The 26,706-nt window shown below is 52.9% G+C and overlaps 1 protein-coding gene across 1 annotated transcript; it reads left to right on the top strand.

Moving 5' to 3' along the window:
* The first annotated feature begins 1,418 nt into the window (after nucleotides 1-1,418).
* LOC101274865 (guanylate cyclase D-like) lies at nucleotides 1,419-25,598 on the top strand. Its single transcript, XM_012536693.2, is given in 16 exon segments — nucleotides 1,419-1,476; nucleotides 1,830-1,895; nucleotides 1,982-2,068; nucleotides 3,484-3,567; nucleotides 3,983-3,992; nucleotides 4,245-4,341; nucleotides 8,157-8,333; nucleotides 8,571-8,727; nucleotides 9,030-9,179; nucleotides 12,580-12,728; nucleotides 15,505-15,668; nucleotides 16,092-16,284; nucleotides 21,633-21,802; nucleotides 22,797-22,900; nucleotides 23,756-23,850; nucleotides 25,446-25,598. Coding segments are annotated over 16 exon segments (1,893 nt in total). The 3' UTR covers nucleotides 25,578-25,598.
* Nucleotides 25,599-26,706: the final 1,108 nt, after the last annotated feature.

Genomic DNA, 26,706 nt, shown 5'->3' with positions numbered 1-26,706 from the left:
ACACACTCCTGGGGGAAGGGTTAGGAGAGGGGACATGGCCAGCTGCAGAGACAAAAATCACCTGTTTCCTAATTTTTGTTGACAGCTAGAATATTGGAGGTGAAGGATCTTTGGAGACCCTAAACATATAAACGAAGCCCTCCCTGTACAGGTGGCACCGAAAAGGGTGTGAACACTGTCTCACGAGTCAGAGGTGGAGGTGGGGCTAAAGGTGGCTCCTCCTCTAGCCTGGCCAGAGGCTGCCCTCACTAAGGGCCTGAGCCTTCTGTGACCCCTTGCAGGCCATCAGCTGCAGAATTCCTGGGACACTGAGCATGGCCAGCAGGACTGAGGGACCAGGGGAGCCTCCTGCTGCTTTGTGGGATGGAGGGAAGTCCACACCACTTTCTGTACCCGTTTCCCCATCTGTACACGGAGGAGTTGGTTCAGATGCTTAGATCTCCAGGATCCTTCAGCTCTGATGTTCTAGGTGTTCAATAAAAGAGGTGATTTTTGTCTTTGGCTGGGAGGTGGGAAGCCAGGCTCAGGACCAACTCAGCCCTAACTTTTGGTGAGACCCTGGACAAGTCACTGCCCTGCCCAGAGTCAGTTTCTTCCTCTGGAAAAGAGGATAAGAGGTCTCTCATCAGGTTCTCTAGGAGCACCAGGCAAAGGAGTGGATCACGGGTGCTTTGGGAAGTACAGATTGAGGGGAGAGGTGTCTGTCATTAATATCAGCGGTATATGCCTATGTTCCCAACAAGAAATGATTAGCTCTTTGTGAGCCCAGAACAAACCCAGCTGCTTTGAGGGGTTCATCCCTTGGAGTGGGATGTTAGGAGACCACTTAGAGCATCACAGTGGAAGAGGAGGGAGTGTACAGAGGGTCCCTCAGAGACTGGTAGAAAAGCAGTACTCCCCAAGACCCTGGCCTCTGAGCTGGGAGAAACATAGCACCACAGGCCAGGAGGGCTCAGGTCTGGCCAGCCCTGCAAACCGGCTTCTTCTACAGATGGGGAGGCTGAGGCCTTTTTTTTTTTTTTTTTTTTTTTTTTTGCGGTACACGGGCCTCTCACTGTTGTGGCCTCTCCCATTGCGGAGCACAGGCTCCGGACGCACAGGCTCAGCGGCCATGGCTCACTGGCCCAGCCGCTCTGCGGTATGTGGGATCCTCCCGGACCGGGGCACGAACCCGTGTGCCCTGCATCGGCAGGCAGACTCTCAACCACTGCGCCACCAGGGAAGCCCGAGGCTGAGGCCTTGAATGGGGCAGGGGCAGGACTGGGGCTGAAGCTCAGGCCTCCACCTCCTGGTCCAGCTTTCTTTACACCCCAGTACACCTGCCTCTCCTCAAAGATCCAAAGATGGTGCTGATGGTGATGGTGATGACAATAGCTATTCTGTTTAATAAGCGCCTAGTTAATTACCTACTCACCACAATGACTATCCTCATTGTAAATACGCTACACATTTTAGTCTTCACCACAGCTCTGCCAGGTATAGCTATTGTCATCTCCATTTTACAGATGAGGAAACTGAGGTTCAGAGAAGTTAAATGTCTTGCCCAAGGTCAGGGGCTAGTAAATGATAAAATCAGGATTTATTCCTCTGTGTGATGCCAAGGCCCTTCTGACTCCTCTGCACTGAACATAATTTCTAGGAGCTACTCTGCACAGACCATTGCAGTTGGCATTGGGAGGGCATCCTCTTACCCTCCTGATCTACACTCCAAGTGTAGGTGGTTCAGCGGCCTCTCTTACTTGGATGACTAATTGGCATCTCCAACTTGACTTTGAAATTGAACTCCCGATCTGCCCCCTGGCCTCCTCCCATCGTCTTCCCCACTGCAGGTAATGGCAACCCCATCCTCCCCCAGGCTCAGGCACCCTCGTCTCCTCACACCCCACACCCAGCCTGTCAGCAGCACCCTGGGGTTCCATCTTTAGAATTCGCCCAGAAGCAGAGCCCTTCTCACCACTCCCTTGTCTCCTCCCTGTTCCAGGCCCCCGTCGTCTCTCGCTAGGTTACTGCAGCGGCCTCCCTGCAGGCCTCCTTGCTTCTGCTCTTGTCCTGGACCTCACCGTGGCAGGTAGGAGGATCCTCGGAAAACAGTCAGATCTGGCTGTCCCCTGCTCAGAGCCTGCAGAAGCTTCCCTTGCCCGGAGTCCAGCCAGAGCCCTCTCTGCCCTCAGCTCCCTGCCCTCCGTCTTCCTCACATGTGGTTCTGCCCTCCCGTTGAATACACCAGGTACACGGCTGCTTCAGAACCCTTGTGCTTGTGGCTCCCTAGGCCTGGACCGCTTTCCTGTCTATGCTCCTTCCCTCACCTCCTCCAGATGGCAAGTCAAGCTTCCTTTCTAGGAGCCTGGGTGAGGGGCAGCGTGGGCGGTGGTTGGGAGCCCAGATGCCTGAGCAAGGCTCTTGGGTTTGAACCGAGGCTCTGCCACTCACAGACAGTTGCCTATCTCTCTGCTTTCTCTTCCACAAAATCATGGTCATGACTGTACCTACTTCTAGAGGTCGTTGTGCGGAATAACTGAATTGAAATACGTGACATCCTTAGAATAGGTGTTCGTTGCAATACAATGTGCGATAGTATAGTGAGTACTACAAGCTATTCAGTGCTGTTATTATTATCTGGACTTAACTCAAATTGGGAGAGATTCATCGGCGGGCAGACAGACAGTGCTTATCCTTCAGCAAAAGACAGGAAGGGAGGGAGGCAAAGGAAGAAGGTGTGCCTCCCCCCAACTTCTGTGGCACTGGAGGTCAATGTCCTCTCTCCAGAATAGGGCCTGGCATTTCACCACCTTGCCAGCCCAGGCAGAAGCTGGGGTTGCCTAAGCAAAGTAGCCCTCTCCACCTTGCCCAGCGGTCCTGAGCAGCCTTTTCACACCCAATCCTGATATGAGGGCTGGAGAGGTTTAGATTCAGTGTAAGGAGGGCGCTTCTAACAGTCAAAGTGAATGACACTGAAATTGGCTGCCAAAAGAGGTAGTGAGTGGCCCATCGTGGGGAGTGTGCAAGAAGTAGGATAATCATTGACAGGGATCCACAGTATTTATTCAGCATCTTGCCTGTCCAGTCCCTCTGTAAGGTGCCTGGGGACCCCGAGATGAATAAGAAACAGGCTCTGCTGTCCAGCTGCTCTCAGTCTAGTGCAAAGAGCCTGACATGCTGGCAGACAAGGGCCAGAGTGTGGTCAGGACAGTCATGGGGTCTGAGCAGGGTCTGTGGGGCCCCTGGAGGCCAGGAGCCTGAGGTGAGAACCCTAACAGCTGTGCTGGGAATCAACATCTGTGTGTGATGACCAGTCCACAGGTAGGACTTTCCTGGTCTGGGGCCATCCTGAGCCTTGCCCTGGAGAGGGTGCTGGGCAGGGGTTTGTGTCCTCACATCCCGGAGGAGGACCCAGGAGTAGGTAGCAGGAGCTGAGAGAAGGGGCTGAGCTCCATATGCAGTTGTTACTGTTGGGACTCATGTCCAACCCTGCTTTCCCCACAGGTAAGCAGCCCCCAGGCGGCTTCCTCGCTCTGGCCCTGACCTGTGTCTTGGTGCTGGCCGGCAGGCCCTCACTTGCCTCATCAGGTGAGATCCCGTGCATCTGAGCCTCGTTCTGTCCCTCTGTGCCCCCCACCCCACAGGCCCTCTCCTCTGTACACAGCCCTGGCATCTGCAGGGAGCTTTCCCATCCTCTGTCCCAGACCTCAGGACCTCCCCACCCTCCTGTCCATCCTAGAGCTTCAGTTAGGACCCTATCAAGGCCGGCAGAGGACCTCCTGGGAGGTCCTTTGAGACTTGGGGAAGAAGCCTGGGCCCTCAGACAAGACTCCATCCTTCCTGAGCTTCAGGCTACACATCTGTACAGTGAGGGCTTGGTCAGGATGACCCCCAGGGCTCTTCAGCTTGGAAAACAATTCTTCCTGGGTTTGAAGTCCTCTGTGCTCCCTGAGCCTCGGCCATATCCAGGAGGGGGCAGTCTGCCCCCAGCTGTCACCCCGAGAGATCTCCAGGTGAGTTGGAAACACCGAGGCTAGGGACCCAAAGGCACATCAGGCCTAGGGTCCTGCCCTGAGCTGGCCGAGGGGCTCTTGGGGGACAGTGCTCAGTGGTGCCCTTCAGCCCAGCTGGGACTGATGGGGAGACAGGAAGGGAAACAGGGAGAGGACGGGGGAGGGCTCTGGGTCAGAGGCAGATCCGAGGAGCCGGATGGGGGGAGTGATATTTGCACCATCCTCTCTGTCCTGCACTTTCCTCACCTCCAGATTGAGCATCCAGCAGCTGCAGCTCGTGCGGGGCCCCTACTGGATCCTGCTGACAGCCCAGGAGCTCACCTTCATCCACCGGCCCCTGAGCAGATGGGTGGGTGGGGCAGGCACCGGGCTGGGTGGGCAGCGGCAGACAGAGCCGGTCTAGGGTCTTGGCCACGCCCTCTGGAGGCTGCGCGTGGACAGTGCAAGTGAATCAAGAAGTGTCACAGATGGCGGGAGCCTGAGGTCAGTGGCCCAGGGGTCAGCAAGGAGCCTGCCAGCCCCTCAGGAGCCCACCAGTGTGGCTCTGTACCAGGTGAGGACCTCTGCCACCTCCCTGCTCAGGTCTCAAGAGCTGTCATCAGTGTGGGAGAGCCCAAGGGAATCCACGAGCCTCGGGGCTCTGTATGCCCCACTCCTGCTATAGCATGGGAAACTGAGGCGGGGAGAGGGACAGCGACTTTCCTGGGTCCCACAGCAAGTCGGTGGCAGGGCTGGAAGTGGGAAGCAGGACTCCCAGCTCCCAGTCACACGTGTTTTGTGACCTGACCTTGGGAAACAACCGGTCCCTGGCCGCTTGGGCCTGGGCACTGACTGCATGGGTCTACCCCGGGGCTTCTCTCAGCAATGGGCCAACCTAGGTCACCCTCCTGCTTGCTTCGGCAAGGGACAGTGAGATCCTGGGTCCCTGAGGCCCTGAGTGTGGGGCAGCGCCCAGCCCAGGATGGCCTCCGGACAGAGCCTGGGCCACCCGCTGATAGGGAAGCTGGAAGGTCAGAGGTGAGACCAGCAAGGTTTTAAAGTTGCTGAGGCCACTGTGATTTCTCGGGGGCTGGGTTCTCAAATTCAACAACTGACTGCTGCTCTGACTCTCCTATTCCGTGCCCCCCGGTCGATGAACCGGGCTAATTATTTCTAGGGGAAGCCACATGAGGCTCTTTCTTCTTCGGTTCCACCTTCTCCCTTGGGGAATCCCATCATTTTTCTCTTCTGCTGAAAGGAGGCTTTAATGATGTACAAAGCATGTTTTGTCTGCTCCTCTGAATGAGCTGCGGGCGAGGCTGAGGCAGAAATCCATCAGTGACGGGGGCGGGTGGGGAGAGAAAGCTGAGGTTACAGAAAGCCCTGGGTGAGGACAGAGCCCCTGCCCAAGGCCCCTGCCTCTCTCACCCTCCCCTAGGGTTCCTGGGTCACAGAGAGCCCCTCACTTCGCTGGGTTTGGGGTGTCCTAGGTGCCCAAGGCCTGCAGAGTAAAGCCGACCTCGGCGCTGGGAGCTAACACACTTTCTATCCGCTGTCTCGTTCGCTCTCTCAACGTGGGTGTGGGTGTCATCCTCGCTTTACAGAATTGGGACACGAAGTTCAGAAAACTGAAGTCCCTTGTCTGAGGTCGCAGAGCTAGAAAGTGGTGGAGTGAGGACTAGAACTGAGGTCTGTCAACCAAAGGAGACAAAGTCTGACTAGTTTCTGCTGGCCGGGCTCTTCCTGGCTTGAAGCACACAGAAAGAGCACATTTATGGGGAAGAAGCTGAGGCTGAGAGAGGCGGAGGGTTTGCCCAAGTTGGGGACCAGCAGGGGGTGAACTCTTGTTGTCTTTTCTTAAACAGGGAGAGTGGGTGTGGCTGAAGAAGTCTGAAGCTGGCGCAGCCTCCTGAGAAAGGTAGAGCTGCAGAGGGCGTGGAGGGTGGGCTGCGGACGGGGTGCTGTCAGGAGACCCTTACCAGTCTGGACTGGTCTTTACTCAATGCAGAAGATTCTAGCCTCAAAAAAGGAAGTGCTTCCTATCATCATGATCACTGCCCCATTGTCAGCACAGATATACACCATCACTGTCACCATCCCACACCAGCTCCCCAACGGCACATCGCCACCCCAATATGATCATCCCCATGGCTACCAGGGGCACACTCCTCTTCATCACTATCCTCACATGGTACCGTCAGCACCACTGAAGGACCTCAACTGTATCCTCCATCCCTCTACACACGCATTCATTTGTCCACTATTTTTTGAGCACCGCCTATGCTCTGGGCTTTGGGGACAGAGCTGTGGAGAAAAGAGACAGGATTCCTTTCTTCGGGGAGCTTCCAGTCACCTATCGTCACTACTCACATAAGCCCCTTCACCCCCGAGATGGTCACCATCCCGAGAAGCACTGTGGGATGGAGGACAGAGCATAAGGTTTGAGTCAGGAAGACCTGAGATGGAATCCTGCCTCCATAGGACACTTAGCTTTCCTGTAAAATGGAGCTAATGAAATCTACCCCAGGGGAATTATGAGGATTGGAGAGAATTGATGAAATAACCTAGAACTGTCTCTGGCAAGTAGAGTGCCTTTGGAAAATTGCGGATTTTATTATTATTTCCAACATCACCACCATCTGGAATCAGCTTCGGAGAGATTCAGTGTCTGGAGGTTAGGTGAGGCATTTCCCAGTGGGAATCTTGCAATCAACTCGTGCAGATGTTTCTTAAAAGAAAAGGTTCTATCTGTGGGCAGATGAGTTTGGAAGTTTCTTGGCTCAGACACAGGACTTCTCAGAGCCTTTAATATGCTGTTCCGGTTACCTATGACTGTGTAACAACTTATCCCAAAATGTAGTGGCTTTAAGCATCGGCCATTTTATGATATCTTGTGGGTAGGAAATTTGAGCAGGGCTCGGCCAAGCAGCTCTTTGGTTCCACTTGACCTGTATGGGGGTCACTCAGTGGATTTTCGGCTTGTAAATGGGCTGTCAGTGCTTGGCTCTCAGGTCAGATCAAGTCTACTGCCTGTTTCTGTAGAAAAAAATGTGACTGGAACACAGCCATGCTCATTCGTTTATGGAACCCTCTGTGGCTGCTTTCACACTGCAATGGCAGAAGTATTTGTGACAGATTGCAAGGCCTGCAAAACCGAAAATATTTACCATCTGGACTTTAACAGGAAAGTTTGCTGACCCCCTGTCTAGAAGGCCTCAGATGTCTTCACTTGCATGCGTGGGGCCTTGGCTGGGTGCTTGGAAGAGAGGACTCATCAGGACATGCCTTCCCACTGTGGATGGTCTCAGGGCCTCTCCCCGTGAGCTCGCCAGTGTGGTGACTCAGGGTAGAGGGACTTCTTACGAGCATTCAGGCCTCCAGCTGAGAGGGCTCCAACAAACAGGAAATGGAAGCTGTCGGTCTCCTAAGACCTGGACCCAAAACACACAAGATCACTTCCACCGTGTTCTGTTGGTCACAGTGTCACAGAGCCTGCTCAGGTTCAAGGGGAGGGGTCAGAGGCCCAAGCTCTTGACAGCAGGGCTGTCTAAGGATTTGAGGCCATTCTTCCCTCACTGCGTATGCTAATAAGCATGCAAATCTCTAAGGAGGGGGAAGAGTATTCAGGTTCCCTCCACTTAGTTGACCCCTGAACTGTTTTTGTGAGGAAGGCCATGCTAGACGATGGTTTCATCTTTCCTGCTTGGGCGAATGCTAGCCTTGCTGGCTGGATTCGAGCTTTCTGACCTGCTGGACTGCTTTCATCTTGTGCCTGATCTCTTCTGCTCTTCTGCTCGTCAGTCTCTGACTCTTGGGCAGAGAATTTGCACAGTTTCCAGGTCCATGATGTCACTTAGGTTGAGAAAAGGCCGAGGTCCCTATTCTGTGGAGTTGGCTCTCATCCATGGTGCTTCCACACACTCATTTCTGGCTCATTCATTCAACCATCCACGCATCTACTTACCCAACCACCCATTTCATCTACCCACCCATTCATCACTCATCCATCCATCATCCGCTCATCCTTTATCCATCCATCCATCCATCCATCCACCCATCACATCCATCCAACATTTCTGATGCCTCTCTGTGTTCAGCTGTATGTTGGGTGCTAAGTACTGGGGGTCAGATGTCCACACTTTGAGAGTCCCCTGCGGGCTGCTAAGGTGACCATTGCCCTGGCAGATGCGGGAGCTGTGGCATGAGAACATTGCCACCTTCCTGGGCTTCTTTGTGGCCCCTGGGGTCAGTGCTCTTTTGTTGGAGCACTGTGCCCGGGGCAGCCTGGAGGACCTGCTGCGGAATGAGGCTCTGCGGCTGGACTGGACTTTGAAGGCCTCCCTGGTGCTGGATATGATCCGTGTGAGAACCCTTCTCAAACCTGGAGCTGTGGAGGCAATGGGGAGGGAAGGGAGACAAGAGATGCTCAGATTTCCTAGGCCTCGGCTCTTTCTACTTTGTCTAACTGAGAAAAATCTGACAGTGTGGCAAAGGGGGAGGGGGAGGCAGGAAGGTTTCCTGGGGTCCGTGGGAATTCTGAGAGAGCAGGGGTCCTTTCATTCACCACAGGCCTAAGGGACCCCCATTATTCCACTCCAGGGTGTGTGGTATCTGCACCATCGGCATTTCCCTCATGGCTGCCTCAAGTCCCGAAACTGTGTGGTGGCTGGATGCTTTGTGCTGAAGGTCACTGACCATGGTTATGCAGAGCTCCTGGACGCTCAGTGGGCTCCCCGCCCCCGGCCAGCCCCGGAGGGTCAGCTCAGGGGTGGGCAGGAGGCTGCCAGTAGGTTCTGAGGCCTCTGTTTAAACTGGGTGCTTGTGAGGCAAGGGGAGAGGGGGAGATGTCCGGTGCTCCGGTACTTCCTGTGGTGTGACCTTGAGTAGATGGCTTTTCCTCTCTGAGCCTCGGGGCCCTTACCTGTGAATGGGGGAGGACAGAAGCAACTCCCTCCTCTGGGGCTGTAGGGAGAGGACGATGACACCACATGTGTGAAGTACCGCCCAGCTTGGGTGGTCAGTGGGTGACGGCTGTGTGGCCTCATCCTGTGATTGCAGAGCTGCTGTTGACAGCTCCGGAGCTGCTGCGGGGGCCCGGGGCACCCGGGCGGGGCACCCTCAAAGGAGACACCTTCAGCGTCGGCATCATCCTGCCGGAGGTGCTGACTTGGGGCCCGCACTATGGTTCCCCAGGGCTCTCAGCGGAAGGTACAGCCTCGTCCTCCTCCTTCCTTGGCCTGTCTCTGGCGGAGGCCCCATGTAGTTGAGGAGCTCTGTGAGCATCAGGAAATTGGGGCCTGAAAATAACCACACAGACACACCTGCCTGGTTTGACAGCAAGAATTGCGTTTCTTTGACTTAAACCAGGCAGCCTTCAGCAGCTCTGCCAAAATGGCAGCTGACCAGCTCCAGGGCTAAAGACCTGGGTATAAGCCCAACCCCTTCCTTCCTCTCCCAGTGTCATTGCCGTGTCTGGAGGTGCTCATGCCCTTACCACCGGGCTGCCCAGCACAGACTTTGAGTCTGTGTAGACCTCAGTACTCCCCCTGGCTCATTTACTTACCACATGACCTTACGCAAATCACTTACCCTCTCTGAGCCTCAGTTTTCCCATCTTTATAGTGGGGATCAGATTTTAAAATGTGTCAGACATCCGGTCCATGCCTGATGTCACCAGTCTGCTCAGTATTTGGGGGCTTGGTCCTCTGCCTGAATGGGGCTCCTTGAAGAGCATCTTTGTCCCCCTGCTTGTGGGTGTGATCACGCACACCTTCCTCATCATCACCTGGTCTTAGGCATTTTCTCTTCTGACCCCAGTGCCAGGGCCCAACTTCAGAAATATTTCCTCCCCTTCTATGTTCTCTGTCGGGGCTCCCTGGACTCTAGGCTGCTCTTCTAATTGTCCCCCTGCTGCCTCTGTCCAGTTCCAGGGACCTGTCTCACAGATACCCTGCATCTCGGCCTGCAGTACAGGCAGGGATGGAGCAGAACCCACCACCTCTCCCACCCCAGATGGATGATCTTTAACTCACGGGGAGGCCTGGCCTCGCTTCTTTTCTGCACAAAGCATTGCTCCATGAATAATGAGCATTCCAGGCCCCAGATTTATGGGGTGGAAGAGTGGGAAGGGAAGGGGCTTGGTCGTGCCATTTGTTCAACTCTCCTCAACTGCTCCGCCGCCCCTGGCAACATCTGCCTGCTGAGAGAGGGGGGACCAGCCGGATGGGTCTGTCAGCCATGCCACCGTGCAGGGCTTCTCATGCTTTAGGGACGAGGTCTGGAACCCCAGGGTCACCCCTGGATTGGGCTGTCAGTCCCGGACCTGCTACTCCCTGGCTGTAGTTTTCCTGGTCTCAGGCGGTAAAATGTCAAGAGCATAGTCTTTGGGGGACACGGACTTGAGACCAGCTCCACACCAGTTCACCTTGTGACTCTGAATAAATCTCTTTCAGGCTCTGAGCCTCAGTTTTCTCATCTGTAAAATGGGGACCATGATGCCTGCCTCTCAGAGTATTTGTGAGGATTCAGTGAAATGCCTTAGACAAAGTGCCTGGCATACTGGGTGGTTTTAGGGGTGTGCTAGTGGGGAATCCCATGTTCTCTCCTGACTCTCCCAGTTGGAAGCAGACCTCCTTGCTCTTGGAAATAACATCTTTTTAAGATCCTGTGGTGGCTGGGGGGGATACTTGTGGTTTCCAAAGCACTTTCATATGCGTTATTCCATTGGACAACCCTGTGAGGTGGGCTAGTGCACTCTTTTCAGAGATGGATGAAGTGAGGCTCAGAGAGGGGAAGGGACTCCCTAGCGGGAAGCCATGGGTCTAGGATTTGGGTGAGCTCAGTGCTCTTGCCCTAAAATGTCCTGGAGTCATCCACGGAGCAAGTTCTCCACGGAGCTGGATGTGCAGCCTGCCTGGTCAGCAGTCAGCAGGGCTGGTCCATCACAGTGATGCATTGGGTGTGGACAGCAGGCTCGGCATGGGGAGGGAGCCCGAGACCCGGCCTGGCCTGGGCCAGGGTTTCCCAACATGCTTGCCTGTGAGGACTCCACTTTAATGACAAAAAAGTTTTGAGCTTCACACGCTACTATTTGACTTTTAATATCCGCCGACTGAGGAAATGCCCAAAGACAAAAATCTGCTCTGAAATCAGCAACACTTTGAAATGGATCTGTATTTTACTCATCACAACACCATCCAAATACTTTTGAAAAAGAGCTGGACATGTGTGTGTGTGTGATCTATTATTGGTTCCATCTGCACACACTCCTTTGCAAGCACATACAGCTTCCCAGACCCTTTACTCAGAGGCCCTCAGCGTCTGATGCCTGCAGACTGGGAACCTCTGGGCAGAGAAAATCGTGCAGGCTGGGAGGCGATCAGGCTCAGTTCCAGCATCTGCTTGTTACTGACCCTGTGGCTGTGGGTGACCTAGTTCACCACCCCAGAACCTCAGTTTCGCTGTCTGTAAAATGGGACAGTGAATCATGGGCTGCCCCCAACAAGGAGGCCAGCCAAGGGAAATCCAGAAAGAACCTTCTCCTCACTGGTTCCAAGGGACCCACCTCCTCACCGTCTCTGAGGAGGATCTCAGCCCTCCTCAGAGATTAACCTGCTATACCTCTAACAGCTCTGTGCGGTCTGTACTATTATTATGCCCTTCTGATAGGTGAGGAAACTGAGGCTCAGAGAGATGGCATAACGTGTACAGAATATAAGTGGATCATCTCGAAGTCCTCTCCTGTGCCGCCGAGAGCCTGAGCCTGGTACCCAGCCTCACCTCCTCCTGGTGCTCCTGTGAATCTCTCAGCTCCCCCAGGCCCCACTCCAGCTTCTCGAGGTGGGGTTATTTCCATTGGTTGTTAGGTGGGGAAGCCGAGGCACAGAGTGATGGCGAGTGGCAGAGACGGAGCTGGATCGTCGATCTGTCTGATCTGGACTTAGTCTGTGGTCTTCATCACGTGGAGCGGGGACAGGAAGGTCCACAGCAGGGGTGGTCCTGGGAGAAGAGTCATCATGATGGTGATAATGATAAGCAGAGTCTTGCTTCACACTTGTGGAGAGTTGGTACCAGACAGCCTCCGGGTGGCAGGGCTGGTAGAAAGAGCTGCACTGCGCAGGTCTCGAGCACATTCGTGGTCATTGCTGGTAACAGAGCAGTAACAAGTTGTGCAGGGTTCAGGGGTTGGAGTGAACCTAGTACCCCGAGATCTAGCTTCTGTCATCTCCTCCCTCAGCACCCCTCTTAAGAAGGCAGTTTATGAAGCTCATTTCACAGATGGGGAGACTGAGGCTCAGAGAGATTGCTGTCTTGTTCACCATCTCATAGAGAGGTGGTGGCGGATCCAGAATTCAAACCCTGTTCACCTGTCTCCCAGGCTGAGACCCCTTCCCCAGCCACACTGGGGCAGACCCAGGAAAACAGCGATCCTGGCCCACTGGCCAGCACGTCCCGGGGCACAGATCAAGGGGCTGAGGAATACCCTCGGGGCCTGATGTCTGCACCCCACAGGCCCACCCTGCCCTCCGTCTCAGGATCCCAGGCCCACCCCTTCCCACCAGCCCTCCTGAGGACCTCAGCCCCACTGCCCGGCCCGTGCTTGTTGCAGAAATCATCAGGAAGGTGGTGTCTCCCCCTCGCCTGTGCCGGCCACTGGTGTCTCCTGACCACGGGCCACCTGAGTGCATCCAGCTGATGGAGCTGTGCTGGGAGGAGGCTCCGGAGGACAGACCCAACCTGGACCAGATCTATACCCAGGTCAGCGTCCCCAGAGGAGCTGGCTGCTTGCAAGAAACGGCTGATCGGTTCACCTCACTTTCCCCAGCGGGGGCCCCACACTCTCCCCGGGGCCTGGAACCATTGTGCAGAAAGGGGGCAATGGGCCAGCATCGTCATCGCTGAGGGTGAGGGCTGAGGTCCACCATCTGAGGAAAGCTTTCTCAGAACTCTGGGTTCAGGGACATTTGCCTTCCTGAGCACCAAGACCCGTGCTAAGTGCTGTGCTTACTTCATTTAACCCTAATGACAGCTCTCCGAGGAAGCATTGCTGTTATCTGGGCTCTACAAGAGAGAAACCCAGGCACAGTGAGGTGAGGGGACTTGCCAAAGGTAAGTGAGGGAGTGAAATGTGGGGCTGGAACCCAAACCCAGGTTTGTCTCTGCAGTGCTGATGCGGGGGACCCAACCCTGTGTCGGGCCTCCTGGCACCAGAGCAGAGGAGCCATTTGTGGCCGTGTAGGCAGCGCTGGTTCCCCGCATCAGGGAATGGAAGATGTGAGGGGGACTGGGGCCCCCCAGGCCTGCCTTGGGGACTGCATTGGGAGGGGGAGGCAAGCCCGTACGAGTTTTCAGGGCGGTGGTGGAGTGTGTGGGCCTGACTGAGCAGGCTAATGGCTCCCACAGAGCAACCCATCAAGCCTGAGGTGACATCTCTGTGCCTCCCGTTCCTGCCCTGCACTCCCCAGCCACAGTGGAACGTTGCCAAGGACAGGTTCAGTGAGCGAGAGGGGCTTCCAGACAGGTGATGAGGGAGAGAGAGGCAGGAAGACAGGAGAAGCACACAGGTGTCCTATGGGAAATCTGGACCTCAGAGTGAATGAGCTCTCAGTGGCCTCTGTGAGGGTGGGTTGCAGAGCTAGGACGAGCAACCAGTTCTTAAAACACCAGCCTAGAATCTTTCCAGGGGTCAGAGATTGCCATAGCTAGCGAGGTGGGGGAGCAAGCTGTTGCCCTGGGTGAGGGGTGAGCCTGCCTAAGGCTCAGTGGCAGAGAAGACAGATACAGGCACATGATACACTTCACATGCAGAAGGTGAGAATTCCATCACATTGTGGGGAGGCTCAGGGTCAGAAGGCCTGCATTCAGATCTATGCTGCCACTTACCTACTACTTGATCTTGGCCAAATTGATTGCACTGTTGAGCCTCAGATCTCCTTAGGTGATGCCTAGAGGGACTAACTCTGGTCTAACTTGACATGTCGGTGTGACCATCAAGTGAAATAACCAAGCCAAAAAAAAAAAAAGTAATTTTCTGAGGAGGGAATGAGGAGAAAGAGCATTGACCTTGAAGTCGAAAGACTTGGGCTATGTTCATATAACATTGTTCTGTGAGTACCAGCCAATGCAATTAAGCAAGAAAATGAATGTTGTAAAGGAAGAAGAAAGTGATTGTTATTTGTAGATCCTATGATTTTGCTCCTGGGCAATGCAAGGGAAACAATGGAAAACACATTCCAAATGATAAAATAATTCAGAGGGGTGGCTGGTGATAACATTAATATATAATAGACCTCAGTTTGAAACTCTGTTCCACCATTATGGTGTCCTTGGCAAGTTATATTTCTCAGATCCTTTGTGTCTTAATTTATAAAATGGGGACCTTCCTTGCAGAGATGACCTTACAGTCAGCTTCTTGTCCATATTGCTGTCTCAAGGTCAGCAGCTGTCACACTCAAGGCAACTGACCTCTAAAGCTTATGCCTCTGCTTTTGATGAGCAATACAAAATAGGTGCTCTTCAGGGGCTGCTGCTACTACCTGCCTTACAGACATTTGCCTGAGAGAAGCAGTATTAATGAAGGTTGGATATGCACACCTATACACACACAAAGGTCGAGATGCTGGATTTAGACAGGAATGAACCCCATCACTTTGATCATCATTAATTTGCTTCTCCTACTGACTGCACTTTGGGAAGGTGCAAACCATACTGGGGAAGGTTCTAGGAAGTCTCCCTAGGAAACTGGGTGCCATATTTCCTATAAGGTTGTTGTTGAAGGTACAATTTATAACAACATGTGAATGTCCTCTTATGAAGACCTAAGAGAGGTACTTCTCTCTGCTCAGCACCAGCAGTAGTTGTGTTCCTTTTGAGCAACTAGTTTAATACTCCATTGTCTTATGGACTCCATAGATTATGTAATCTCTATTTCCCTCTTTGCTTTGTTGCTAGGAAGCTCATATCCAAAATTGTGACCAAATTCTAGCATGCATCTTGCATATAGACCTCACTCCTGGATTAACAATTTTTTTTTTAACCTTTACTCTCCTTTGGTCCCAGCGCCCTTACATATTTATTATTTTATTTTGTAAACAATTTTTTGAAAAGGAAGAGAAATAAAAAGGAAGAAATAGATTATATACGTAAATAATCTACATACATTGCTTTTATCTATTTACCCATCTCTTCATCCATCCATCCACTTATCTTTGAGAACAAAGAATGCCTATTCCACAGTGTTTTTGTGAGAACCAATGTGTTTGTTAATGGTGATGCAATGCTGGGCAAACTTTCCTTTGCAAAGTCCTCTCCCTGCCTGTTCACCTCATAGAGAACCAACCCATTTTTCCTCCCAGCCATCTGTGCTTTCGCTTGTCAGAGTTGCTATCCCTTGTCTATTACATATCTGCTCCCCACCATCTGGCTCTTCCAGGCAGGGACTATGTCTGGTTCATTCCTGTGGTCCAGATTCTCAACCTGAGGGCCAAGTGTGCTGACCTTCATGGACAAATTGGGATTTTCATTCCATTTTCAGTTCAAAAGCATCAACCAAGGCAAGAAGACCAGTATTGCTGACTCTATGCTGCAGATGCTGGAGAAGTATTCCCAGAACCTGGAGGACCTGATCCAGGAGTGGACTGAGGAGCTGGGGTTGGAGAGACAGAAGATGGAAAGGTTGCTCTCTCAGATGCTCCTGCCGTGAGTGGACTTGGTTGTGGCTCTAGCCTCAGTGGCTCTGAGCATGGGACCTGGGACATAGTAGGTGCTCAGTAAATCTGGGTTCCATTAATTCATTCAGTTCATTCATTGTTTATTTATCCAACATATTTTAATAGAATGCTTACATGTATTAGGCACTGTTGGGGCACATGAGTGTTGAATTTCTGCTGCCTCTTTCCCTAGGGAACAAGGACAAGGCACAGGGTCCCCCATCTGACCTCAGAGGAAATAATGTCCAGAGAGGGGCAGGTATTTGCTGGAGGGGAGCCAGCACACCAACAGAGCTATCCCAGATCCCCTGACACTCAACCCAGGATTTTCCCCCAAATATCCCTCTCTCACTTCCAACTGTGGAAAGATGGTCCTCCCACCTTGCGACTCTGGCCCTTCCCATCCCTTCAGGTCTGTGGCTGAAGCTCTGAAAATGGGGGCGACTGTGGAGCCAGAGTACTTTGACCAGGTTACCATATACTTCAGTGACACTGTAGGCTTTACCACCATCTCAGCCCTGAGTGAGCCCATTGAGGTGGTGGGCTTGCTCAATGACCTCTACACACTGTTTGATGCTGTTCTGGGCAACCATGACATGTATAAGGTGAGAGGACCAAGAGGCAGGCATTCCATCTCTCCGTCCTCTATGTTGTGTTTGCATCATACATTTACTTCTTGTCATTTATTTATGCATTTTTTATTAGTAAGCTATTGCTGTGTAACAAATAGCTCCCCAAACCCAGTGTTGTAAAATGATAAGCATTTATTATTGCTCACAAGCCTATAGTCCAGCTGGAAATGTCTCTGGACTCAGCTGGTCTCACTCATACATCTGTGGTCAGTTGTGGGTGAGAGGAAACTGCTGATCTTGGCTGGACTCTGGAGCCTTTGTTGAGATAGCTCAGTTCTGGTCCACGTGGCATCTCACCCTCTAGCAGGTGCGTTGGTATTATTTACATGGTGTGGCAAAGTTCTGAGAGAGAAGGCAGAAGCCCAGAAGCCTCTTGAGATCTAAGCTGGGATCAGGCACATTGCCGTTTCTGACATATTCTATTGGTCAAAGCAAGTCAAAAGGCCAGCCCAGATTTAAGAGGTGGGGAAAAGAAATTCAACCTGTGCCAGGCAAGGGCCGACAGGTGAGTCAGCTTCTGTGCCTGCCCTTGGCGAGCTCTCAGTGCTAGAGGCTGAGAGGGCCCCAAATCCAGCTAGGAGTAGATGCGTAAAGAGCAAGGAAGGCTTCCTGGAGGAGGTGTCTTCCTAGCATTGTCCAGCCTGGGTGTGATTGCTCCAGGCAAGCAATGGGGAAATAAAGTGCTAAAGCTTGAGGCTTGAGAGGGTGGACCTAGTAATTGGGAGGGATGCTGAATGGGTTGTGATGGCTAGACATGAAGTGGGCCAGTGGTGGGAGTGGGTGGTGGGTGGGACACGATGGAGTGGGCAGCAGGGGCCTTGGCAGAGCTGTCAAGATCCCCCACAATCTAGTCCCTGTGCACCTCTCGATTCTGGGTTTGAGTCCCACCCTGAACACCAGCTTGTGTGTCATTTTGTCTTCCCCTCTCTGGACCTTATCTATAAAACAGGAATAATGACTCCAGTCCCAGGGGTTCACAGATGATGGGCAGATCCTCTCCCCCTGGTAGAAGTGCTGTGTAAACTGTGAGCCTGTGAAAGTGAATAGCTTTCTACCCTCTACGCCTGCTTTGGGGGCCTTCCCACCCTGCCCCTATTCTGATCCAATTGTTGGGGGGTCCTAGGTCAGCCTCAGACACAGTGGATGAGGTGGGGAGGAAGCTCCAGGAAACAGCCATACTCTGGCTCCCCTGGCCTTAGCCTTCGTTTGTGACATGCCAGCCCCCTTCCTGCCACCACCCTCCAGGAGAGCCGGGACTGGGGAGGGCCAGGCCCTGGGCTGAAGCCAGGATGGAAAGGATGCATGGGCAGGAAGTTTCAGAGGAGAGAACTAACTCTTTGAGGTGCGAGGAAGTCTGCTGGTAGCATTACACACAGTGTCCCGACAACAGGAATCTCCAGTACTTATTGAGTGCTTACTGTATACCAGACACTGGTACACAGTCTAGATGCCTTATATGTACTAACCCATTTGATCGTCATAACAATGTATGAGGTAGATAATAGCACCCCTAATTTACAGATGAAGAAACAGGTGGTTAAGCAGCTTGTCTAATTACATAGTCCCAGCAGAATGTGAAGCTGAGACTTGAACTTGGGCATTCTGGTCCTGTAACCCCACTTCATCAGGGCTCAGGATAAAGTCACAGGTTCGTAGCGGCCCCTAAGGCCCTCCAGGAGCTGCCCCCCCGCCCCGCCCCACTGCATCTCCGCACTCTGCCCCTGCAGTCTTCTGTATTCCTCACACAAGCTTTGCTCTCTCTAACCACGAGGCCTTTGCACATGCTGTTCCCTCCTGGAACCCTGCTCTCTCTCCCCTTCTGCTCCCGCCTGGTCTCAAGTTAGCTTCCCTGCCCTCCCAGACATGGTTAGGAGCTCCTGTGTGATGCTCTCATAACTACCCTTGGACCTGTTGGTTTCAACCTAAACCGCTCTGTCCCCAGTGCTTGGCAATGTCCAGTACACGGTAGGTCCTCAGGAAACATGTGCTGACTAAATGAGGAGCTCACTGAGGCCCAGAGAGGGAAGTGCCTCGCCTGAGGTCACAGAGCTGGTAGGTGACAGAGCCAGGACAGGAAAGTGCCCTGTCCACCACCACCGCCCAGCTCTGTCCACTGCCCCACACTGACCCGCGGAAACCTGAGCCACTGGAATTCCTAGCACACACCTTCCTTCCCATTCCCCGTTCCTGCCCCAGCCCATGGTCTGAGGCATTCTCTGTCATGCTGGCTGAGTTTCCCTCTTGCCTCCAGAGCTACCGTGGGCCCCAGGAAAAGATTCCTCATCTCGTCTTGCTGAGCCCTGCAGCTTTGATGTGCCCTGAGTCACCCCTGACCTTGTCTCTTCCTCCCCTGCTAATCTTTTCTCACACATGTGTCCCTCCCAGCTCTGAATCACGCTTTCTGATCTGCTCTGAACTCTGGCCAAGAGGTCTGCATCTTTCTGGCAGAGTGAAATGAAATAAAACAAGGCCTGCACACCCATCCAGATGTGGGGAAACAGGAGGCCGGGTCCTCCCCATGTGCAAGCGCGTCTCTCATCGCTCATGCGGCAGCCTTGGTTTCCCCTCCGTCCCATCGGGATCTGGTTACCGCTCTTCAATCCGGTCTGGGCTGGGAGGCAGCCAGGCGATCATTTCCTGGTTCCACAGGGGTCTGTGGTTCCCTCCCAGCACGCGCTGAGTGAGCACTTTCATGGACATAACTCTGGAGCAGGGCGCGAGTGGGCTGCGGGAGAGGAGAGGGTTCACCTCAGCCACTCCGCCCGGCGGGTGGGCATGGCCCCGGCCATACCGCTGAGCCACCCTGGGCACATCACTTCACCTCTCTGAGCCTCAAGTTCCCATTTGTAAAACAGAGGTGAACGTGCCTATGGCTCAGGGTGGTTCTGTAGATTAAGCAGTGTGAGAGGAAGTGCTGTCGTTCATACCAACACGACGATGAACACCAGCACGTGCAGGCGCTGAGCCCTCCCCCTGAAGGCACAGAATTGCAGAGGGTATAGATGTACCACTTAAATGTCTGCAGAGGACTGGCCTGGCCTACGGATTGTCACAGGACATCTCATTTAACCCTCGAAATGCCCCTCAGAGGGATGCATTACTATCCCTACTGTACAGATGAGGATACAGGCTCAGAGAGGTGGGTGACTCGCCCAAGGTCACACAGCAAGCCAGTGGTGGAGTTAGAACAGAGAGAGAGAAAGAGCCCAAGCCATGTGCATCAGGAGGCAGCATAGCATATGGGCTCTGGAGCTAGACCGAACCAGTTCAAGTCTGTGCTGTGTGACGTTGGCGAGTGACTTAACCTCTCTGGCCCAGTTTCTGTCTGCAAAATGGCAAGAGTAATAGTACCTACCTCACAGAATTCTTGTGAAGACCTAATTCTTGTAAAGGGTTTGGAATAGTGTCTGGTTATATGAGTAATAAGGGAGCACTTACTTAGTCCTTCTTCCAATCTTGCCAATCAGATAATGCATTCGTCCTCCTGCGGGGAAGAAGGGTGTGGGCAGAGGGAAAGCCAGGGCTTGCTCATATTTCTCCCAGGGGCGTGGGGTGGGAGGTCTCTCTCCTCTGTGGAAATGTACACAGTGGGGGGCAGCCCTTCGCCTGACCCAGCCGCATTCAGGCCAGCCCACAGTAAGTGCAGATGATGGGGAGGGAGGGAGATGGAAGTCACAGCACTGAGGAAGGAAACATCTTTTCCCCAGCTGGTGACCGGGGAGATTTAATGGACTTGATGCAGTGAAAACTGGGCTGATGGACGGCTTGGATCTCAACAGATAGGGACTGGGGGAGACCATCTTAGGCAGAGGGACTAGACCATCAGGGCCTGGAGGTGAGCAAGCGCTGAGTGTCTCTGCAGGAAGCAGGAGGTTTCCCGTTTGGCTGAAACGTGGGGAACCAGGAGCAAGTGTTAGGAATAAGTCAGGAAATTCTGCAAATCATGGGAGTCCCTGATTGCTAGCTCCATGGGGAGTAAATTTTAAGCCTTTTGCTGTAGGGAGCAAATTTAAGTATATGAGCAGAGTGTGGCATGATTAGGGCAGATCACTTCCCGGTATCGGGGCAGGGATACTCTGGGTGAGGGAAAGAGCTGGGGGACATAGGTAGTAGGGCACAGTCCACAGATAATGGTGTGTGAAAGAAATTTATTGAATTATAGCACCCCCTGTGGGCACGAGAAGCGTCGTCATTATTATTACCGTCTACCAGGTGCTGAGGGAGAGCGGCTATGCCTGGCCAGAGGGAAAGCTCTGATCCACAGCTCTGAGGGATGCCGGCATGTGCCCGCTGTAGGAGTGGCAGTGCAGGGCTCTTTAACCTGCAGATGGGAAGACTTGGGGTGTAGAGTTGCCATCTTCAACCTTGGCTGGCCTGGCCTGTGGCAGGGGAGAAGGCCACGGTATACATCTGTGTCCCCAGCACCTGGAACAGGGCCTTCAGAATAGATAATGAGCTTCAGAATAGGGAAGAACTGTGGCTTGAGTTCAGGGGGTAGAGCTGGAACCAGCAGGTGAAAGGCAGGTTACCAATCAACTCAACTTTTGTAAATCAGAGTTGCCCCGAGGGAGAAGAAGCCACCTCAGGAAGGAGACGTGAGCAGGACCGACAGCCACGGGGAGGCAAGTGGGTGGCTTTAAAGTCCCTCCTAATTCTGAGACTCTGGGATTCTATCGTCTCCAAAAGCATTAGCCCAGGAGAAGATGATGGTGATGATGGTGATGGTGATGGTGATGGTGATGATGGTGATGGTGATGGTGATGATGATGATGGTAACGAGAGAAGTCTCTGTTTATTGAGCATCTGTGACAAAACCGGCTCTTACCTCTTTATCTTTAATATGCATTTCATATAAGAGGAACTGAGGCTTGCACAGGCGAAGTGGCCTGACCAAGGTAAATGGCAGAGCCGGGGTTTGTATCCACATCTCTTGGATTTCAAACGCTACCTTCCTTTTAGTACACCTTGGAAGGCCAAGCGTTTGGGAAATAGGTTATATATCCAACATACATGTACTCCTCTCCAGAGGAAGCCCTGATCTGCTGCTGCGGTGCTGTGCAGATGGGGCGCCCAGGGCTGCTGCCAAGGAGCTCATGGTCTGGGGTCAGAGGTAAGACCTGCAATTCAGACAAAGGTGATCTGAAATGTGCAGGTCCAATCATTGCCAGAGCGGCTGGGATGGGAGGCCTGGGAAGGATGGCACTGTTCACCAGAGACTTGAGGGCTGGGTCAGGGGCTCCAGAGAGGTGGCCTTGTGTGGGATGTGGGTCAGTTGAAGGAAGGGGGTTCTTGTCCTGGAGCATGAAGGCTGTGACTTCTAGGTGGAGACCATCGGGGATGCCTAAATGGTGGCAACAGGGCTGCCCCAGCGCAACAGGAGCCAGCATGCAGCTGAGATCACCAACATGGCCTTGGACATCCTCAGCTCTGTGGGCGACTTCCGGATGAGGCATGTGCCCACTGTGTCCATTCGCATCAGGGCTGGACTGCACTTAGCTATGGACTTGGGGCTGCGGGAGTCTCCCAACCCTGCCTGGGACGCTGGCTGGGGCAACCCCAATGGCGTGCTTCTGGAATCCTGAGATTCTAAAAATCCATAATAGAAAATTTTTACAATTCTTTTTTTCTTCTATTATTTTAAGGTTCTAAGATGTCATAAATCAAAGAATCTGTGATGCTCAGATTCACACATATATATTTTTTTATCTCAGCATCTGTCAAGGTCATCTAAGTCCATGCTGAGGAGCTGACAGTCTGATGGAAGAGGCAGAACAGAGACCTTCTGTGGTCATGCAGACAACTCAATATTTGCTGGGAGGGGACTAGGAGAGACCTCAGGGTCTCTACTATAGAATATCCTTCTCGTGCCCTCACCCCTTCCTCCCTCCATAACTTCACCTGTGGGATAAATTCCAAACTCCCCACCCCCCCCCATAGCCTCCAAGGCCCTTGCTATTCTCTCCAGCCACATCTCCCACCACTTTCCACTTTGTATTCTGTCTATACCCAGCCACTTGCAGTTTCCCACAGGCATGTGGGCTCTGTGCCTCTGTGCCTTTGCGCCTGCTGTTCCCTGCCGACTCATTCTCTCATCCTTCAAGACACAGTTTAGGTACTGCCTCCTCCAGGAAGTCCTCTGGGCTGGGTCAGAGTCTTCTTTCTGGGCTGGCACAGCCCTGGTGCTTCCCTCTTCACAACACTGATTAGTGTTTATACATATCTCCCCACCAGGCTGGGAGCACCCTAAGAGCAGAGCCTGGTTCCAATTTATCTGTACCCCCCTACCCCCAGCCCAGAGCCTGGCATAGATGTCATCTCCTCTCTGGGTGTTCTTGGAGATTCCATACAGCTTCATCCTCACCCCCCAGCTGCAGCCCAAGATGTGGGGTGGGGACAGCAGTTTGGGGAGAACTGGGGGGACAAGAGTGTTGTAGAGACTTCTCTTCGGTCCAGGACCTGTTGGAGCTCACTGGACACATCTGAGTTTCAGAGCCCTGCATGGCGGGGGTTGTGGGTCTCACCATGTCTCAGTACTGCCTCTCTGGGGACACAGTTAACACCACATCCCGGATGGAGTCTACAGGGATACATGAGTGTCTCATATTTCTATGCTAGGGAAGCCCAGGGAAGGACTCTCTCAAGGACCCCTGCAGCCTGGCTGTTTGAAACAGTGCTTAGTAACCAAATCACCGCCTGGTGGCAGCGTACACTAGTTATCAGTAAAACAACTAGAAGGAGATGATGTATGTCACTGGTTCTTTTAACTTTGCACAGGCCTTTTGTGATGATGTCATGAGAGAATTTGCAGGGAAAACAACGACTCCAGAGGCAGGAAACCTGGGTCCTCACCCTGACTGGGTCCAGTGTGCTTAGTGTCCTTGAGCAAAATGCTCTTCCTCTAGGTCTTGGTTTCCCCATCTTTCCAATGAGGACACCCCTTTCAATTAAAAAAAATATGCCGTTTTAGACCCTTGCTGGCAGCAGGAGCCTCTCTGATGGCCTGGCTAGAGCAGCTGAAAAAACTGAGCCTTTGCTCCTGGCTGCACAGATCGTGTGCTCCCTAATGTCGCTCAGTACGTATCCTGCTTAATCAGATGCATGGCCCTAGAGGGGAGCCCTGCCCTTAAAAGAAAAATAACTGCTTATCTGCACTGGCTCAGCCTTCAAAGACTTCCCTACAAGTAGAGATTATGTTCCTAGCGTTCTGACTTCATCTTGAGTTCTCCTTAACAATCAATCCATGTAGTTTCCTTTCCCTTGAGACCTCCACTTTAGTGCCCAGCAATCTACTAGGGGGACAAGAGGGCCAGGCAAAAGGTATTGCATGCATCAGAGTTGTGTGTATGACTGGCTGGAACTTGGGCTGTTACAGGCTCTTAATGATTTTACCGAACACTGGTATGCTGTCACCAGGTGGTAACTTGACTACCACCTTTCTTCTCAGCATACAGAATTCATGTCTGCATAAGCACCGCCCAGACACTGCTCAGCCTGGATGAAGGCTACAGAATTGATATCAGAGGCCAGACGGAGCTAAAGGTGAGAGACTTTCTTTCCTGGGATTGATGGGAAATGTCTCCAGAGGTCCAGTTTCTGCGGGCAGCAGGAGAGAGTCTCGTCTGACTGACATGGCTAAAGGAAATGCCGGCCTGGGAGCTGATCACCTTTAATGTCCTCCTCGCTCCCCAAATTCTAAGGAAACATTTCTTCTGGGGAGCCCCTCCCTCATTTGGCTCCTCATAAGGAGAAGGGCCGGGGCAGAGAAGTTACTTCCCTTGATGACCTGCCTGGGCAGCACGCTGGTGCACCACAGATAGTAACATATTTATTACCACAGAAATTACCACAGAAATAATGAAAGGAGGATCCACGTCCCCATTTTACATTTGAGGAAGTTAACTTAGAGAGGCAAAGAGACTTACCCAAGGTCACACAGCTGAATCCTAGGTCTGGGGGCTCCAAAGCCTGTGCCTTCTCCATAGCACTGTTGGGCTCCTACTCATCCTTCAGAACCCTAGCACATAACTTAGCTCTCACTGAAGCCTGCCCTGACCCAGGAATCTCTACTTTTCTTCTTTCTTTCCCCCAGAAATAACTGTCATGCCTTCTCTGTGCACCCACCAGTCCCACAGCTGGCCCTCTGATGTTGTCAGTGTGATGTTGGGTTTTACCTGCCCATCTGCCCTCAAAGGCAGAAATTGGTCTGTCACGTCTGCATTCTTTTTTTTTAATGTTAACGTTCAGTAAGGTAATGGTACCATCCTATGAATGACTTTTCTTCCTACCCCACCCCCTTTCATTTCCCCAATTCCTCAGCTAGAGCCAGGCCTACTGGAGTGACTGGAGCAGCTGGGGCATTTAAAGGCCCAGGGTTGCGACTGGGCCCCAGAAATTGGGGGATTCCCGTGGGGGGCTCCACGGGTCTCACTTCATTAAACGGTGAAATGTCAGAGCAGCAGCTCAGAGAGGAGCAGTAACTTGTCCAAAGTCACACAGCCTGTGAGGGCCAGCGTAAGCGGAATCCTTTGCTTTGGAGGCTGAAGTTATGGGCGAGTGGAGTAAGGGCAGGCGTGTCTTGTTTGGGGGAGTAGGCACTAGATATCCTAAGCAACAGAGGATTCTGATGACAGAAGGGGATGCAGAGTGGGAGTCGGGAGGGCAGTATGCCAACCTCAGGTTCTTTGGGCTGACCTGGGGGATCCAAGGGGCAATACCCATCCCTGGTCCAGGTGGCATGTGAAACTTCTAGGGCAGCCCATCCTGACCCCCCAGGTAGCTGCACCCCCATCCCAGGGGAGACCACTGTATCCTTCAACAGTTTGGGAAAATCACAGAATCCTGGGATCTTAGCATTCCATGACTGCTGGTTATAGAACTCATGATTCATTATTTATTTATTTCTCTAACGGATAAATATTCATTCATTGAATCCTCACAACTCTATGAGGTATTCAGGAAACTGAGGCACAGAGAGGTGAAGTATGTTGACCAAAGTCACACAGCTAGAAGTGACAGAGCCAGGATTTGGACCCAGACAACCTGCCTCCAGGCTCTAGGCTGCTTTCCTCCCAGCTGTCTCTGCCCCAGCTCTCTGCTTGAGAAGGTACGTGCAACTCTTTTCCTCTCTCTTCCAGGGGAGGGGCTTCAAGGAGACCTACTGGCTGGTGGGGAAGGCGGGCTTCCCCAGACGCCTCCCCACACCTCTGGACATCAAACCCCGGGTGAGTAAGTGGAATTTCCCCCAAAGCTTGGCCTCTGTTGTTTGAAAGTTGATACTTGTTATTTTTCTGATTATAAAGGTATTACCTGCCTAGCGGGGATAACTTGGAAAATACAGAATTCTTTAATGATTAAATAATCTCCACCTTTCCACTCCTGAGAGACAGCCACTGTTAGCACTTCAGCATGGTTCCTGCCAGCCTGTTTCTGATGTCCAGGTCATGGATGAGATCGTGCTGCCTCCATAACTCCTCATGCTGGTCTGTGCTCTCCGCTCAACGTCCTGAGCGCCCTGGGTATCATCTACTCACACTTGTAGTTACAGCATCAGGATTGCAACATGTGGCGGCCGTGATTAGCTCAACCTCCCTCTTGTCACTCAGCATGCAGGGTCTTCCCATTCTGAGCCCGCTACAGGTGATACGCTGATAAATACCACTGGGCGTTTGTCACGGTTCAGACTATTTCCGCGGGGGCGGGTGTAGCTCAGGGGTAGAGCATTTGACTGCAGACAATTTCCGAAGACGAGGAATTTACAGATCAAAGGCCCTCATGTTTTAGGGGCCAAAAGAAGCAGATTCTCAGAGCTGGTGCCTGCCCTGCAGTTGGGCTCTTTCCTTTGTCCTCTGTCCTTTGCGACCCCATGTCCCTCGCTGAGGGCAACCCAGGGGAGATGGGGGAGCAGGGGAAGTAAGAACATTTTACTGCAACGTGCTGTTCCTCACTCTCTTCCACTCGAGCGCCGGGCGGTCCACAGGGGGCCACAGGGCGCAGGTGCTGCCCATAGCTGAGAATTAGTTTCCTAGAAATGAGGCAGCCCAGGGGCCCACAGGGCCCCACGGGCTCATTCCACCAGTGGGTGGCTGGCCTGGGGATGGACAGAGCCCCATCAGGGGCCCACAGCACGACCACATCAGAGCTTCCTGCCCAGGGTCTTTCCTTCATTAGAACTTCCAACTGACTCCTCGCAGCAATTCCAGGATGGGCCCCTCCCATATCTCAAAGACCAGAAACATGTGGGGCACACATGGGCTTCCTGGGAAAAGACCAGCACTAAAGCAGCCTAGGCTGCGCGTCCTCCAAGTGGAAGGATCGATATGGACGGGAGCTGAGGGCCGTCAGAGCATCCCTGCCCCCCAGCTATCAGGCTGCCCCCAGGCCTCAGGACCCCAGGGA

This window comes from Orcinus orca, chromosome 8 (genome assembly GCF_937001465.1).
Source record: "Orcinus orca chromosome 8, mOrcOrc1.1, whole genome shotgun sequence".
NCBI lineage: Eukaryota > Metazoa > Chordata > Mammalia > Artiodactyla > Delphinidae > Orcinus > Orcinus orca.
Note: the sequence above shows the minus strand (reverse complement) of the source record. Positions and strands in the feature narration are given on the sequence as shown.